The 14,762-nt window shown below is 40.1% G+C and overlaps 1 protein-coding gene across 1 annotated transcript in view; it reads left to right on the top strand.

The window, feature by feature from the left end:
* The window catches only part of HS3ST5 (heparan sulfate-glucosamine 3-sulfotransferase 5), a 239,225-nt gene extending 231,594 nt beyond the window's left edge, over positions 1 to 7,631 (top strand). Inside the window, exons 4-5 of the mRNA XM_005684547.2 lie at positions 2,175 to 2,313; positions 5,891 to 7,631. Coding sequence (XP_005684604.1) covers positions 2,207 to 2,313; positions 5,891 to 6,821 — 1,038 coding nt within the window. The 5' untranslated portion in view covers positions 2,175 to 2,206 and the 3' untranslated portion in view covers positions 6,822 to 7,631. The remainder of the gene's footprint in view (positions 1 to 2,174; positions 2,314 to 5,890) is intronic.

Genomic DNA, 14,762 nt, shown 5'->3' on the forward strand with positions numbered 1-14,762 from the left:
CAGGCGAGTTACAGAAAATTGTCTGTGCTTCCCTTCTCCTGTTTATGAAATGGAAATAGCTGTATCTGCCTCATAGGATTTTTCTGACAATTTCCTGGAATACCACCTGGACGATATTCTTGTCACATAGCAGGTCTCATCAAACCTCATCTACTCTTCCCCTTTTCTTCCCCATTTTACCAACACGCAACGCAGGCCATGCACAGCCAGAACCCTGAGTTCACCCAGACCCTGCAAAGACCCTTCTGAACACCTCCTCTTCCCTTTTGCTCTCAGCCCTTTCTCCTGCCCTCTCAGTTCCTGTGTCGAGCCACACCAACCTTCCTTCCCTTCTCAAACTAGCCACCCATTTTCCCTCCACAGTGTGCTCTGGGTCCTCTGACTGAGCCCACCTTCTTGCCCTCCTCTGTCCTCATGCTTCAGGTCTAAGCCAAGCCCCTCCTTCAGGAAGGACTGAAGTAGCTTCCCCCTATTGTTCTTTCTCACTGCGCTTTGACTTTCCTTCTGTTATCACAATCTGAAGGTGCATGCAACTCCTACATTTACTGGTGTTGTTTCTCTCTTCTCCACTAGACTGTCGCCTCCCACATTGGCACTGCCTCCGGGGCGCCCAGGGCAGAATGTAGCACATAAGTTGTTTCCAATAAATATTTGTGACTGTGTGTTGGATGAATGCTTCTTTCCCCTCTCCCTTTTGGGATGCCCGCCTACAACCTCCTTACCAACTCATGTACTTCCTCAAAGGCACATACGTGAACATTCCTTCCATTTTCCCCCACATTTATTCATACATTATTGTGAATAAGTGTTTCATGATTCCTGAATCACATTACTAATTTTCCAAGGGCTAAGACTCATTCAAGATCTTTTCTGGAATTCCCCATAAACCTGGTAGAAAAGCTGGAAAGGCTATCAGTCCTCAGTATTTCTTGATGAATAAACAAATCAAGCAGTCAATCCAGGTATAATCTTTTTGCACAGAGAAAATCTTCACTTAGCAAACATAGAGAGGCTATTGCAGCAAAAGAGGTTTTCACCCTGGCACATTGCTGTAGTCCCTCTTCTGGGGTTGCTATTTTGAGTTTCATTGAGAAGCGAACAATCTTATCTTGAAAAGGGAATTGGATTTATTTTTAATAAGAAAGCCTGAATTGGAAGCTTGAATTTTCCCAAAATTTAATAACAGCACTGATGAAGCCTTACTCTCCTCAGCTAGCCCTATTTCAGGTAAAAGAAAACAAAGCTTCCATGTAAGCTCCTGTCTTGGTGTTAGAGCAAGACCTGTAAGACCGACCATATTTAAATTCATTGAGAGCCATGAAGGGGTCACGTAGCAGGGGCTTCTAGTCTGAGCATGAGTTTAGAATCTGCCACTCTAACCCAGGTCTGGGCAGAGGCAATGAAGGGAAACATCAAGTTACTTGGAGCCACTGTCCCCATACGTTTGAGGTCCTGACAGTTCCCACTGATAACCTCAGTAAGTAAAGACATAGCTTTAAGAAATATTATTTTTTTTTAATTTTGGCTGTATCACTCAACCTGTGGGGTCCCAGTTTCCCAACCAGAGATCAAACCCACACCCCTTGCCCTGAAAGCACAGAGTCCTGACTGGACTGCCAGGGAAGTCCCAAGACAGAGCCTTGATTTCTCCTCCTTCCCCCATTCACAACTAAAACAAAGCAAAAAACATGTCAGTAAGGCATGGCATTGTTATACCCCAAACGATAACTTACTGAAAGAGGATCCCAATTTCTATATTCATCCCCCTATACCAAAATAGAACCTTCAGTTTCCTGGTTGCCCTGCTGCTCAACCTCAGGTTGCTCAGTTGCTCGCTTTATCAGTATTTTTGAATGATTAACAACAACTATATATATATATATTTAAAATGATTTTTGCATTTTAATTTACTTTGACAATTGCCTAACAAGTCCTTCTAGTTAGTATCTTGTGTCTAATTTAGTTTTGATCTTAAAACATGTACCAAGAGAAGGAAAGTAAGTTTTGCCAAATACCTGTTGTGCCATGAACATTGTTAAGGTTGATGCGGCATTGATGTTCTTTGTGTGACGTCACTTAATCCCTGTATTCCCACCCCTGCATGGCTTTGTGACAGTCAACAGAGCCAGTAAGAGATGACTTCTGATGCGTCCCCTTCTATCCCCGTCTCTCAGGCTACAGGAGTCCTGAAGGTTGATGGAGGGCCATGCTATTCAAACAGCAGGCGTGGCTGAGACAGAAGCTCCTGGTGCTGGGAAGCCTTGCCGTTGGAAGTCTCCTGTATCTAGTCGCCAGAGTTGGGAGCTTGGATAGGTAGGTGATTAAACACATACTCATGCCCATGTGACTTTCCATGTCTCTTGATTTAAACTTCCTTAGGACATAATTTTAAATCTATCCATTTGCTTTCCTCTCTCAGCATTCCCAAGAAACATTTTTCTGCAGCATTGATTTTGGTTTATTGAGCCTTTCAAAGAAAGAGATCCAAGTTGCTCAAACTAAGGTGTTTGTCAAGATTCATTTGTATTCTGTGTGTGTTGATGTTTGTTTTCAGAGAAGGGATAAAGCAATGTACAGTAAAAATGTCATTTACTAGAGCTTTGTGTGCATCTGGTTGTTGACCTCTAGCCGTAGCCAAATAGTGATGATGTATTTATGTATCTACATTTTGAAATTTATAAGTGGACAATTAATGTGCTACCGAGAGAGTTAAAATCATGTATGAGCCTGTAAAGGAGCTCATCAAATTTGGAATCCATTGCCCTGGAAAGATGGCTGCAGGCTTGGGGAGTTTTAACTCTGTTAATTAGCTCTGGTTTCTAGGAACTGAACATACCAGACAAGGAGGCTGTCACTCAGAGTAATTCCCAGAAAGCAATGGACAATCCATGGAGAGGAAATTTGCAGAGCTAGGGGGTGGCTCTAACTAAGCCAGCATTGAAAGGCACTAGACCTGCGGAAGTCCCAGCAATGTCAGCTAGCTTCACATTGAATGCTTCTGGGTTGTCCCATTTCTAGAATGATTGGAAAGGACGCAGAAGTTAATTTCTGAAATGGGAAGCTTCCTTCTTTGCCCTTTAAAATTAATTCTTGCACTTAAAAGACAATTCAATTCCCATTTCGTGTCCAACTCTTTGCGACCCCATGGACTTCTTCTCTAGGCCAGAAAACTGGAGTGGGTAGCCTTTCCCTTCTCCAGGGGATCTTCCCAACCAGGTATTGAACCCAAATCTCCCACATTTCAGGCAGATTCTTTATCACCTGAGCTACAAGGGAAGCTCTATCAAAGTGCAGCCACACACTAAAATAAGAATATCTTCTTTAAAATTTTTCTTCTCTATACATCTTATCACACAAATATTTGACAAGTAATATAATGGTTTTTTCCTTCAGCCAGTGTTAATTTTGATAGATAAAATGAGCCCTTTGATGCTTTTCAATTCAAAATTCCTGAGTAAACTTCCTATTCACTAGTTGCTAACCATGGGAAACAATATAGCCCAGAGCGTATCCCTGACTCCAAGTGGTTCCCTAAAGTGGTGCTTGTTGTTAGTGAAAAGCTTTGATGTGGTGCCACTGTCCTGTGTCCATAATGGAACTTTCATATCAAGTTCTTCCCAATATTTTAATTTTTTTCTAATCATTTAATTTGAATAATTGATCTAATGATCATTAGCACGTTAGTTAATTAGTTGATAACTTTCCATTTTTAACCTGGTCTCTAGTCTCTAATGGGGTAGCTTTTATAAGGACTTGGATTGCTTTGCTCCTCAAAACCTCTCAGTTGAGAGTCTGAGCAGAAGTTGGCACAGGTTGACATAAGCTTGTCCTTTAGAAACCGAAGAGCCTGCTCTCTTGGTAGGAGGCTGAGCTCAGTTACTTCTCCTGTCCTTTCCACTCCTAAAATTTCTTATTTTTCAGTCTGGGGTCCATGCCTGCTCTCTAGGAATTAGAAATAATATGATATTTTCTCTTATCTTGAATAAGGAAATCCAAAAAGCAATTGTTCGGTGGGGAGTGAGCTCCCATGGTAAAAGGTAAATAAAGGAAAGAAGGAAAATGGCCTTTTCTAGATGTAGGGAAATTTCTTTCCAGCTCAAACAAGGCAAAGAGTGTTTCAGCCTCTCTCAACCTGGGTTCTGTGAGAGAATCAAGTCCTGCAGGAAAACATTTGATTGACCATTTCCTTACTTCTTCCAAGGACAGCATCATTCAAGATGCCTAGGAGAAAAGTCTGTGTATTACATTCAATGGATGGCTTAAGGAATTTGGGTTTAATTCTCAACTAGAGCCCAGCAAGACCTAAAAGATGAATTTGTGACATCCTAATCAATGTCACAATTAAAAACATACTTTGAGTATATATGTATTGCTACTTTTATATCTTCCACTTAGAGCTCTAGCACATCAATCCTATTCACAAATCCATAAAAACAAAATTCATTTTCTCTAAAACATTAACTAATAAACCATATTTTAATAGTGTGCTATATGTTCATGCTTCACACAATGAGCAAAAGTTTTTTTTTAAAAATCATTTAAAAACTCACTGAAAAATAAAATATGTTCATAAGCATTAAAACAGAGAGCTGCTTAAACAGCACAGGTGAAGCCCCTTCCCCTCAGTTCTGCAGAATGCCTTGGTGTAACCTTGAGGTTTCTCCCTTCTCCTTTTAATTGTAAACATTACAGAAAATAAAAAAGATTCAATGGGGTCTCTTGGGAAAAGCAAGAGATAGCCTCATTGCCCTACAGAGAGGAGGACATCAACTCCAAATTATTAGGGTAACAAGAAGCTTCAGTTGGAGGAATTGGTTTAACAGCTGTTTTGACTAATATTATAGCCTTTAACAAGAAAGTGAAAATGCCTTCCCAAGTAAACTCAAGAAAATTATAATGAATTTCAGTTCAATTCTAGACTATACCCATATGTATACCATATAAATTGGCCATACCAAATTAAATAGCCACTCCAGTCTAATCATTGTGATTGTTGCCACACCTTTCTCTCTGGAAAAAAGCAGCAGTGTCTGTTCCTTGCAATGGAAATCCTCTTTTCTGGCTCCACCCAATGCCTGCCTTCCTTCACAGATTTGAGTCCCTGATTTAAGTGTACTTGGCAATGAGGACCTCAGGTTTCTGGGGCTGCCAAGGTCTTGTTGATTTCTGGTCCCAGGTGTGATAGGTGATATACAGCACTTGCTGATTGCATTGGATTTGCTCCTACATTCAGCAAAGTAAAAACATAAGCCTGACCTTTTTAGATAGAAAGAGAAGAGAGGCAGAAGAAATATGTACTCCGCTAGCTGTCCCCAGGGCCAAAGGCAGAAATTCTCATAGAATGAAAAGCTCAGCAAGTGCCAAGATTGGAATTTTGCAGGTTGATGACGCAAATAGTCAAGGGCAGAAACTGGGACCTCTTTTCAGATTCTATCTCAAAGATTTTCAGAGTTATATGAGTGCAGCTGAGCTGTAATAAAATAATACAACACAAAACCCACGGGGCGTGGCCTCCTAGCTGCCCTTTAGCCTCCCAGCTGAAGATTCTAATCTTCCATCTTTCATATTTTCTAAATGATATTAACTGGTGAGCTGTTAAAAGGCTATTAGTATGGTTGGTGTCACTTGTCTGTCCTGTACTGTGAATGTCAGTACATGCTATAGTTAATTAAGTGCTTGGTGAATAAAAATTTTAAGAAGCACTAGTAAAAATATCCCATCAATTATGTGTGCTCCATTTAATACAGGGTTGCTTAAAGTAAAATTTCCCAAACATATGTTGATTATAGATTGCAGCAGGCAGGGAACAGTGGTTTTCTTTTTGCAGGAACCAGAGAAATGAGAAGTTAGTTGCAATGAGCTCCTTAGAGTGTCTCTCTGTTGCTTACAGGCTACAACCCATCTGCCCCATCGAAGGCCGATTCGGAGCCCGTGGTCAGGCTGAATTCCCCCTGCGCGCCCTGCAGTTTAAGCGTGGCCTGCTTCACGAGTTCCGGAAGGGCAACTCTTCCAAGGAGCAGGTACACCTTCATGACCTGGTCCAGCAACTTCCCAAGGCCATTATCATCGGAGTGAGGAAAGGAGGCACCAGGGCCCTGCTTGAGATGCTGAACCTCCATCCAGCAGTGGTCAAAGCCTCTCAAGAAATCCACTTTTTTGACAATGATGAAAATTATGCCAAGGGCATTGAGTGGTATAGGAAAAAGATGCCTTTTTCCTACCCTCAGCAAATCACAATTGAAAAGAGTCCAGCATATTTTATCACAGAGGAGGTTCCGGAAAGGATTTACAAAATGAACTCATCCATCAAGTTGTTGATCATTGTCAGGGAGCCAACCACAAGAGCTATTTCTGATTACACTCAGGTGCTAGAGGGGAAGGAGAGGAAGAATAAAACTTATTACAAGTTTGAGAAGCTCGCCATAGACCCTAATACCTGCGAAGTGAACACGAAATACAAGGCAGTAAGAACCAGCATCTACACCAAACATCTGGAAAGGTGGTTGAAGTACTTTCCAATTGAGCAATTCCACATTGTTGATGGAGATCGCCTCATCACGGAACCCCTACCAGAACTTCAACTCGTGGAGAAGTTCCTAAATCTTCCCCCAAGGATAAGTCAATACAATTTGTATTTCAATGCTACCAGAGGGTTTTACTGCTTGCGATTTAACATTATCTTTAACAAGTGCCTGGCGGGCAGCAAGGGGCGCATTCATCCAGAGGTGGACCCCTCTGTCATTACCAAATTGCGCAAATTCTTTCACCCTTTCAATCAAAAATTTTACCAGATCACTGGGAGGACATTGAACTGGCCCTAAAATAATAAGTCATACAACACTGTGTGTTGTGCCTGGAGACAGACAATGTCTCTTCTAGATTAAAATATGCACTTTTCCTAGACACAACTGTCCACATCATTTTTCCATGTATACTTGTACATACGCAATGTGTGACCAAATATAAGATCAGCTCTTTTTCTACTTAAAATTTACAAAAAAAAACAAAAAAAAACACCAATTTGCGGTCTACATAGTTGCATCTTTTATGCTATTTACAAAAAGAAGAGGTGGTGGTACTGGGAAAAAGTGACTTCAGCTATTCTCAAAGAGTTAGTCTTCCTTCGAGTCAGGATTTGTCGCCTGCCATTTTCATAGATTTAAGCCAAAAGATGAACGTGTGAAAATGTACCAATGGCTGTGAAGTTTCAGGAAGTAGAGGATTCAGTTATGCATACTTTTCTAAGGGAAAGCTGACTCTTTAATTCAGCTGCTGAATTGATGCCATGAAAACAGAAAATACTATTTTCTTATTATTTAAAAGAATCTTATCTCATAAAATTGACATCATTCCAAAGTTCCTGTGGTGATTTTGCACTATTGTTTTCTCGTATGGACCATGGTGTCACTCGTAGCATGTCAATCACACGTCGGAAAGTGGAGTCCTTTTGCTTCCATGTTCTATGTCAACAAAGAGAAATGTCATGTACATAATGTATATAGTTGTAAATACTGCTTTCACACTAAGTAATTCTATTTTGTAAACTGAATATGGCTATTTAATTTATTGTGAAAATTAAATTTATTGTGGTATTTAAAAAATGGAATGGATTAAAATTACTCTATGTGCAATTTTTTTTACTCATTTGTCTTACGTGTCCCTTGCTGGCTCCCAAAGTCAAAGCTCTTTATGTACACGCAAGAGCCCTTGGAAAGATGCCCTTCTCCATTGAGTTTCTGTACCCTGTGACAATGGAGTAATGAAGTAAGGTTGACTATATTTTAGAAAATATCTCAACCATCCAGAAATCTAGTATAAAAGCCACCTCAAAGAGCACTAGTGCTTCTCTGCTACAACTTTTAACAATTAAAAAGTTGCTTCTGGTGACGGGAGACAGACAAGAAATACTTTAACATAATCAAAGCATAGAAGAATCACAATTTTATTTGAACCCAGTCAGACCAATAGAGAAATAAATAAGATTAGTAAATTTGTGTAACCTCTATAATGTAAGCTGCCAAAGCTTCAAAAATAAATACGAACTCTCAGAACTCCCTCTTTGAGATAAAACATCAGCCTGCTCAAAAATGATCAAATTACATAGTGTTGCTATTACTAACATAAACATATGGCTCCAATTTCCACCCAGAGAAGTTAACGCTAAATTGGGTGCTTGCTAACATCAGATACCCTGTATTATGCTTAAATATAATGCAGAAAATCTTGGAAAGAGGTATCAACACCGCCTCAAAAAAAAAAAGAGAGAGAGAAAGAGATGGATTTTTCACAATCTTGGTTGCTTATCCAGTGGAAGATATTTGAAGTTTTGTTCACATTGACAGTGCCTAGTAAATTGCAATGGATTCCTTTCTGATTGTACTAAGTGTTGATTTGCTCCATGAATTGTTCATCCTGTCCAGTAATTTGATGGTGAACTTTTCCAAATAAATAGCCCTTTCCCCTTCAGTGTTGGTATCTATTGCTTCTAAAGCTACAGCCTTGGTAATCATCTCTGCTGTTTCAATTAGCAGTGATGTTGTTTTCTCAGCATGAAATCGGCATGACACCAGCACACACTGACAGGCCAGCTTCTCACTCACTGAGCAGCGACTCTGAAAAGAGAGTCTTGTGTCTGAATGTCAGTCACTCTCCTTGAAGGGGCGAATGAAATCAAATATAAGGAACATAGCATCAGATTACCCTATGCCTCCCCTCCCAGCTAACCATCAGAATAAACTGTGTTAATACCAAACTCAAGAACATAGTCACACATTATCATTAATTTTATTATCACTCTTCCCAGAGCACTGTATAGTTCATACAATTTTATACCAGTATGTCAAAGTATGCCCCACTGGAACACTGATATTTCAAAACCTCAGCCTAGGTGTTCCACCAGTAAAATCGGAAAATGGCACTCTTTTCCTGAACTCACAGAAATTTTTTAAAGTAATGAATAGAAATTTTTCAGTGACAATCTTTTATAGTCCAAATTTGTCCTCAACTTTGCTCCTGCTACCGACAGTGTATATCAGAGTGGATTATAAGATTCTATTTGACTTGTGCTGACATTTATAATTTGTTGTTTTTAGCTCAGGAAGCAAGTATTTCTTCATCACACACAGGAAAAAGAGTGCTGCAATTTCCAGTTGTTAAATAACTGAGAATTGTTTTAAATCTGGGAGCCTCCTCACAGAGATCTTGACCTAGAAGGATGTTTTTAGAGGCAGGTTTCATTTCAGTGAAAAAAAAAAAAATGAAAAAGAGAAACAGCCAGAGCCACTGCTGATTGAACTAGGTAGAAATAAAAATCCCATGACTTAAGAGCACATTTCCACTAGAAGCTTCAAACCTCCATGTTTAAGAAAATGTTTCCTGTTGTCATCAAACTGGCAACCAACCTCTCAGGACATCTACAGCTCATTACAATAGATCCACTAGGATTCTCTTTAATAAGTTATTCCTTTTATATTATGAAAACTTTGCATTTCTTCTGGAGGCTTGGTGGCACCATACAGTTTTATAAAACAATTCAAGCTGCAAAGAGAGAGAGAAAAAAATAAAAACTGTTTAAACAATGGTGAAGTCTCTGCTGGATTATCAAGTTAAAACTACATCATTTTGGAAGCCAGGGAATTCCAATTACAAACGGGAACAAGAGTCCCCAGGGGATGAGAGAAACCAGAGAACAGAGAGAAAAAGAGACATTCAAACCCTTAGACAGACATCAAATTCCTGAAAATCATCTTACAAAACCCTTCAGCTGATGAAGGCACCAATTTTTTTCTACTCATTCCACTATAGTATAGAGAAAAATCTATGACATCAGGGTCTTTAGCTAATCTATGATAAAACAAAAGCATGTAAACCCATTATAATCCCCTCTGATCTTAGACTGGGTGCCTTTTATGGTGATGGACCAGTTTGCCAGAATGCTAAAGCTGATGGAGCCTCATGAGAGTACTGCTTGGGGTCCTGCCTTTAGAATGAGGGCCCTCCTGGAGGACCAGTGGAGGACTCCTGGGATGCTACTAAGGGAAGGTAAGAACCTAGGACAAGTACAGCCCAGCTTCCAGCCCTGCCAGTAAGACTGTGCTCTGTCCAATTAGCAGCCTACTAAATTGGATTGCTTTCATAAGCCTAATTTGAGAATTTTCCAGGGATGGAGAATTTCAAATGATCATAAATAGTGTCTTCCTGCTGAATTCTTTTGTACTCTTTGCATACTCAGCAGCCATTTTCTCCTTAGGAGAACAGACTACAGTCTTAAGCAAAAAAGAAAACTTTGCTGAGAACATTTTCCCTAAAAATAACTAAATACAGCAGAAATCTTGGCAATTTGGGCTAGCAAGGTGAAAATATAGAATATTTTAAAGCAAATTCATGGCACTTTCCCGAAGTGCCAAACTATACTAACAATGCATTGATAAATAAATATCTAATTGCACTTGATTTACAAATAAAAGCCTCTTAACTGGCATATTTTTTCCTAACTTGGTGTTACTTCCAAGTATTTCAAAGTACTGTTCTTTTTAAGTACTGTAGGTTACTCAGGCCTCCTAGAATCTGTTTATCAATTTTTATAACAAGCCTTTCCTTTACAGCTAGTGCAAGGATGAAATTTACACCAAAAAAAAAAGAAAGATCATTTGTTAAGTTCCTAATAAAAGCGCCTTATGACACATCTTACAAAAACAATTTCCTTATGTTTTATTCTTTTAAAGATTTCTTTCCAATTACATTTTATCGTAGCTTTAAGGAATAAAAGTGCTATTTCATGATGATTAGAAGTGGATTGGGGCAGAGAAAAGGCAGAACTGAACTGAGAGCAATATGCATTTGCCATAGAAAGCACTTGATTGGTATTCCAAGAACAAGTGTCTGTTATTTAAAGGCAGCTCAGTCGAAAAGCAATAGCCTTTCAGTCATATCAAGGAGGCAGCCATGTGCTTGGTACTTTATCAGGCTAGTTCCATCACTTTTGAAGTTGCAAACCATGTTAGTCTACCAGGTCTTGGGGAGCTGTTGGTGAAAGAGTTTACTGTTTCTAAACATACATGTCATCCCCTTTTAAAAACAGTCCACCAAGAAGGTGAGTCACTCCCAGAAGACTGGTAACATCCTTTCAAAGAGCTAGCTCACTTTCAGCCCTTCTAAAGGCACACAACTTTGCTTTGCATTACCTTTCCTTTAATGGCACCAGGGAACAATCTTTAAGACCAACTAGCAAAACTGTCTGTTTCTTTGGTAAGGCCATGCTGATGGCATCCTTCATCTCTGGCTCATTTTTTCCAGGACTGAGGCAAAGGTGTTCTTTCAAAGACAGGTCTCCCTGGATCTGCTGACCACGGAAGAGTCATACTCTTTCCCTGACACCGAGCTTCTGGCTCTAGGGTCACGCATCCATCAGGAGATGCAGGAAGGAGAAGAAAACAGAACACAACATTCTCCCGCAAGTAGGACACTGGTGCATTTTCAGAAGTGTTCAGGAACTTTGTTTCATTGAAAATAAAGGTAATAATATAAGCTAAATGTAAGTGAAACAGGCAAGTCAATTCATCAATTTGGGCGTGAGCTTTCTATTAAATAAAACAGGAGCATCAGATTAGAGGATGGTTAAACCCTTTGAGGATAACATTGTACCATCAGATGAAAATGATTATTGGAGCAGGGTGTTTGCCAGTGATTGAAACAGAGCTGAGGGCATGAAGGTGGAGAGGAAGGAGGGGGTTAGACTCAATGTGCTCAGCTGTCTCTGTGGGTAGGATCTCTCCCAAAAGTTCTATATCTGTGATTTGTCTTTAAGGGATAGGCTTCACCACAGTTCTCTAGCAACTGAATTTGCTTTCAATTCAACCTTGTTCTTGGTTTTGGCTTGCTTTTACCCTGGTGGCTCAGACGGTAAAGTGTCTGCCCACAATGCGGGAGACCTGGGTTTGATCCCTGGGTCGGAAAGATCCCCTGGAGAAGGAAATGGCAACCCACTCCAGTACTCTTGCCTAGAAAATTCCATGGATGGAGGAGCCTGGTGGGCTACATACAGTCCATTGGGTCGCAAAGAGTCAGATGTGACTGAGCAACTTCACTTCACACTTCACTTCATTCATTAATTAACTTCTGTTTCCTAACAGACCACCTCCAAAACATCCTAATTAGCTCACAATTCTATTGCTTATCTGGGCAGTCCTGGTCTGGCCCAGTTTATCTCCATACTGCTGGCCTTACTCATGAACCTGTGGTTTCTGGCAGCTCAGCTGGTGACTGGATGGTCTAAGGTGATCTCTCTTAAATGCTGGTGGCTTGTGCTGCTGATTGATTGGTGCTACTTGCCACTGCTAGCGATTGGCTTGATGACGAAGGCTCCTGGGTCACATGCGTCTCATCACTCAATAGATTCACTTGGCCATCTTCATGGTAGTCAGAGAGCTATTTAAAGAATAGCAAGAGAGGGTAAATCCCAGGATGCAAGCATTTTTCAAGCATTTGTTTACATCCTGTTTGTTATTTCTCATTGGCTAAACCATGTCACATGACTAAACCATGAGTCAGTGTGGGAGGGGATGCCACAAAAGCATGGCTGTAGGAAAGGAAATGATTGTGGCCATTTCTGCAAATACAGACCACACCTCTCAACCCTGACCCTGCCATGATGAAAATTATAACAATTATAGTAGCAATTCACTAGACAAATCTTATCTTCCTCCATTCCTAAAGAAACACAATGATAATAAGAAGGATGGCTGTCAGAATAATGCCCTCCTTCCAAAGATACATATTAATACATCCTCATCTCAGGAATCTGTGAAAATGTTACCTTATTTGGCAAAAGGGACTTCGTAGATGTAATGAAGCGAAGGATTTTGAGATGGGGAGAGTTTCCTAGATTATCTGGATGGGCCCAGTGTAACCATGGGGTCCTTAAAGGTAAAAGAGAGAGAGAAGAGGACAGTTGGAGAAATGCTGATAATGGAAAAATGGGTTTAGATTTTGGGGACCTTCAGAGAGACCTGCACTGCTGGCTTTGAAGGTGGAGGGAGGCAGCCACAAGCCAAGGGATATAGGTAGCTTGAAGAAGCTGGAAAAGGCAAGGAAGGAGTTTCCCATGGAGCCTCCAGAAGAAGACATAGCCATGGCAACATCTTAATTTTAGCCCAGGGAAACTTATGCTGGACTTTGCTACGACAGAAATGTGAGAGAATATGTTTTTGTTGTTTTAAGCCACTAGGTTTGTGGGTAAGTTGTTATAGTAGCCTTAGAAAATCAATCCAGGAAATCAGGGGAAACAGAGTGCTCACCAAATGCTGGAGTGTTTGACCAGTTTATGCTTCTCCAGCATCACAGGGGCAATAGCCAAGAGTCACCAAGGGCATTTCGTCCAAGTGGAGCAAGCAGAAGTCCTGAAGCATAGGACCCCCGAAAATTCCCAAAAGTGACTGCAGGCAGGGGACCCTCAAGGAGACAATTCCATGGTCCTAGAAACACAGAGCAAGTCTCATTGCTTCTGAGACACCTCCACCGAAGTCCATCAGGTAAGAAACAATTTAATGGTAAATTGCAGATAAGTTTACAGCAAGGTCTAGATTATGCGACATTTAAAAATCTCTTTAACATTGCGGGGTTCACACTGAAAAGAGAAAACATTTTGATCTTCTTACAAGTCCATAGAATCTATGCTGGATCCAGAATATCTGAAGTTTCCAAAGATCAGAGCCAGGAGCCTTCTCTTTTCTTTACTTTATTAGTTGCAGCGCATTCCTGCGGTGTGCAGACTTAGTAATTGACGCTCACACGGTTTGTTGCCCCCACGGCTTGTGGAACCTTAGTCCCTGACCAGCGATTGAAGCCGAGTCCTCAGCATTGAAAAGCAGATTCTTAACCACTGGACCACTAAGGAAGTCCCAAGGAACCTCATTTTAGATTGGTCCCAAGATCTCCTCCAAACAACCTTGAAAATTCTCTTGTGGATAAAACAAAGAGCTGAGATTCTTTCTCCCGACCTTAATGAAATTCAGAGGCATTTATTGATCACCTCATATGTTCCTAGCTTCTGAAAGATCTATCAATTACTAAAGGTCACCAAGAAAGCCAGTTAGAGGTGTGACTAGAATACAGCCCTCCAGGGTTCCAGCCCAGGGCCACTTGTCAAGAAAAGTCTCTACATGGTTCTATTTATTAATTATGTCTGCCTACTTCCTAAAAAGATTTGTGGTAGCAATTTTCTAATTAAAATTTGTTTCTAATCTCTTTCTAATCTTGTCTTTTTGGCTGCATTTCAACCCCCTTGTACTTAATCAACTTTGAATAGTAACATGTATTGAGTCTGTATAAAAATATGAATTAGCTTTAAAATTAAAATGTACATACATTTATTACACATGTAATATGTATGGACATATTTGTAGTTCTAAGCGGTTGAAAGAAGCTAGTGATAACGGTTCATTATGGGGATAATTAAAACCATTCTTTTGTTAATGATTACCTGTCAAATTTGCTGCCTTTAAAAAATTACATTTCAAAGGTGTCACAGTCCAGTCAAAGTGAATACACGTAAAGAAAGGAAAATTCAGTACATTGGTATTTCAAAAGCACATTGACCAATCTGAAAATACATATTTTCATAAAAGAACACAGTTAGCCTAATTAAAGTATCACTACATATAGTATAAGTTTCAATGTCAAAAAAGATGTCTATTTATCTTGTTAATTCAAGGATATTGAAGGTGCTCACATGGGGAATATTATACTGGACACCATTTTGTACC

This window comes from Capra hircus, chromosome 9, assembly GCF_001704415.2.
Source record: "Capra hircus breed San Clemente chromosome 9, ASM170441v1, whole genome shotgun sequence".
Taxonomy (NCBI): Eukaryota; Metazoa; Chordata; class Mammalia; order Artiodactyla; family Bovidae; genus Capra; species Capra hircus.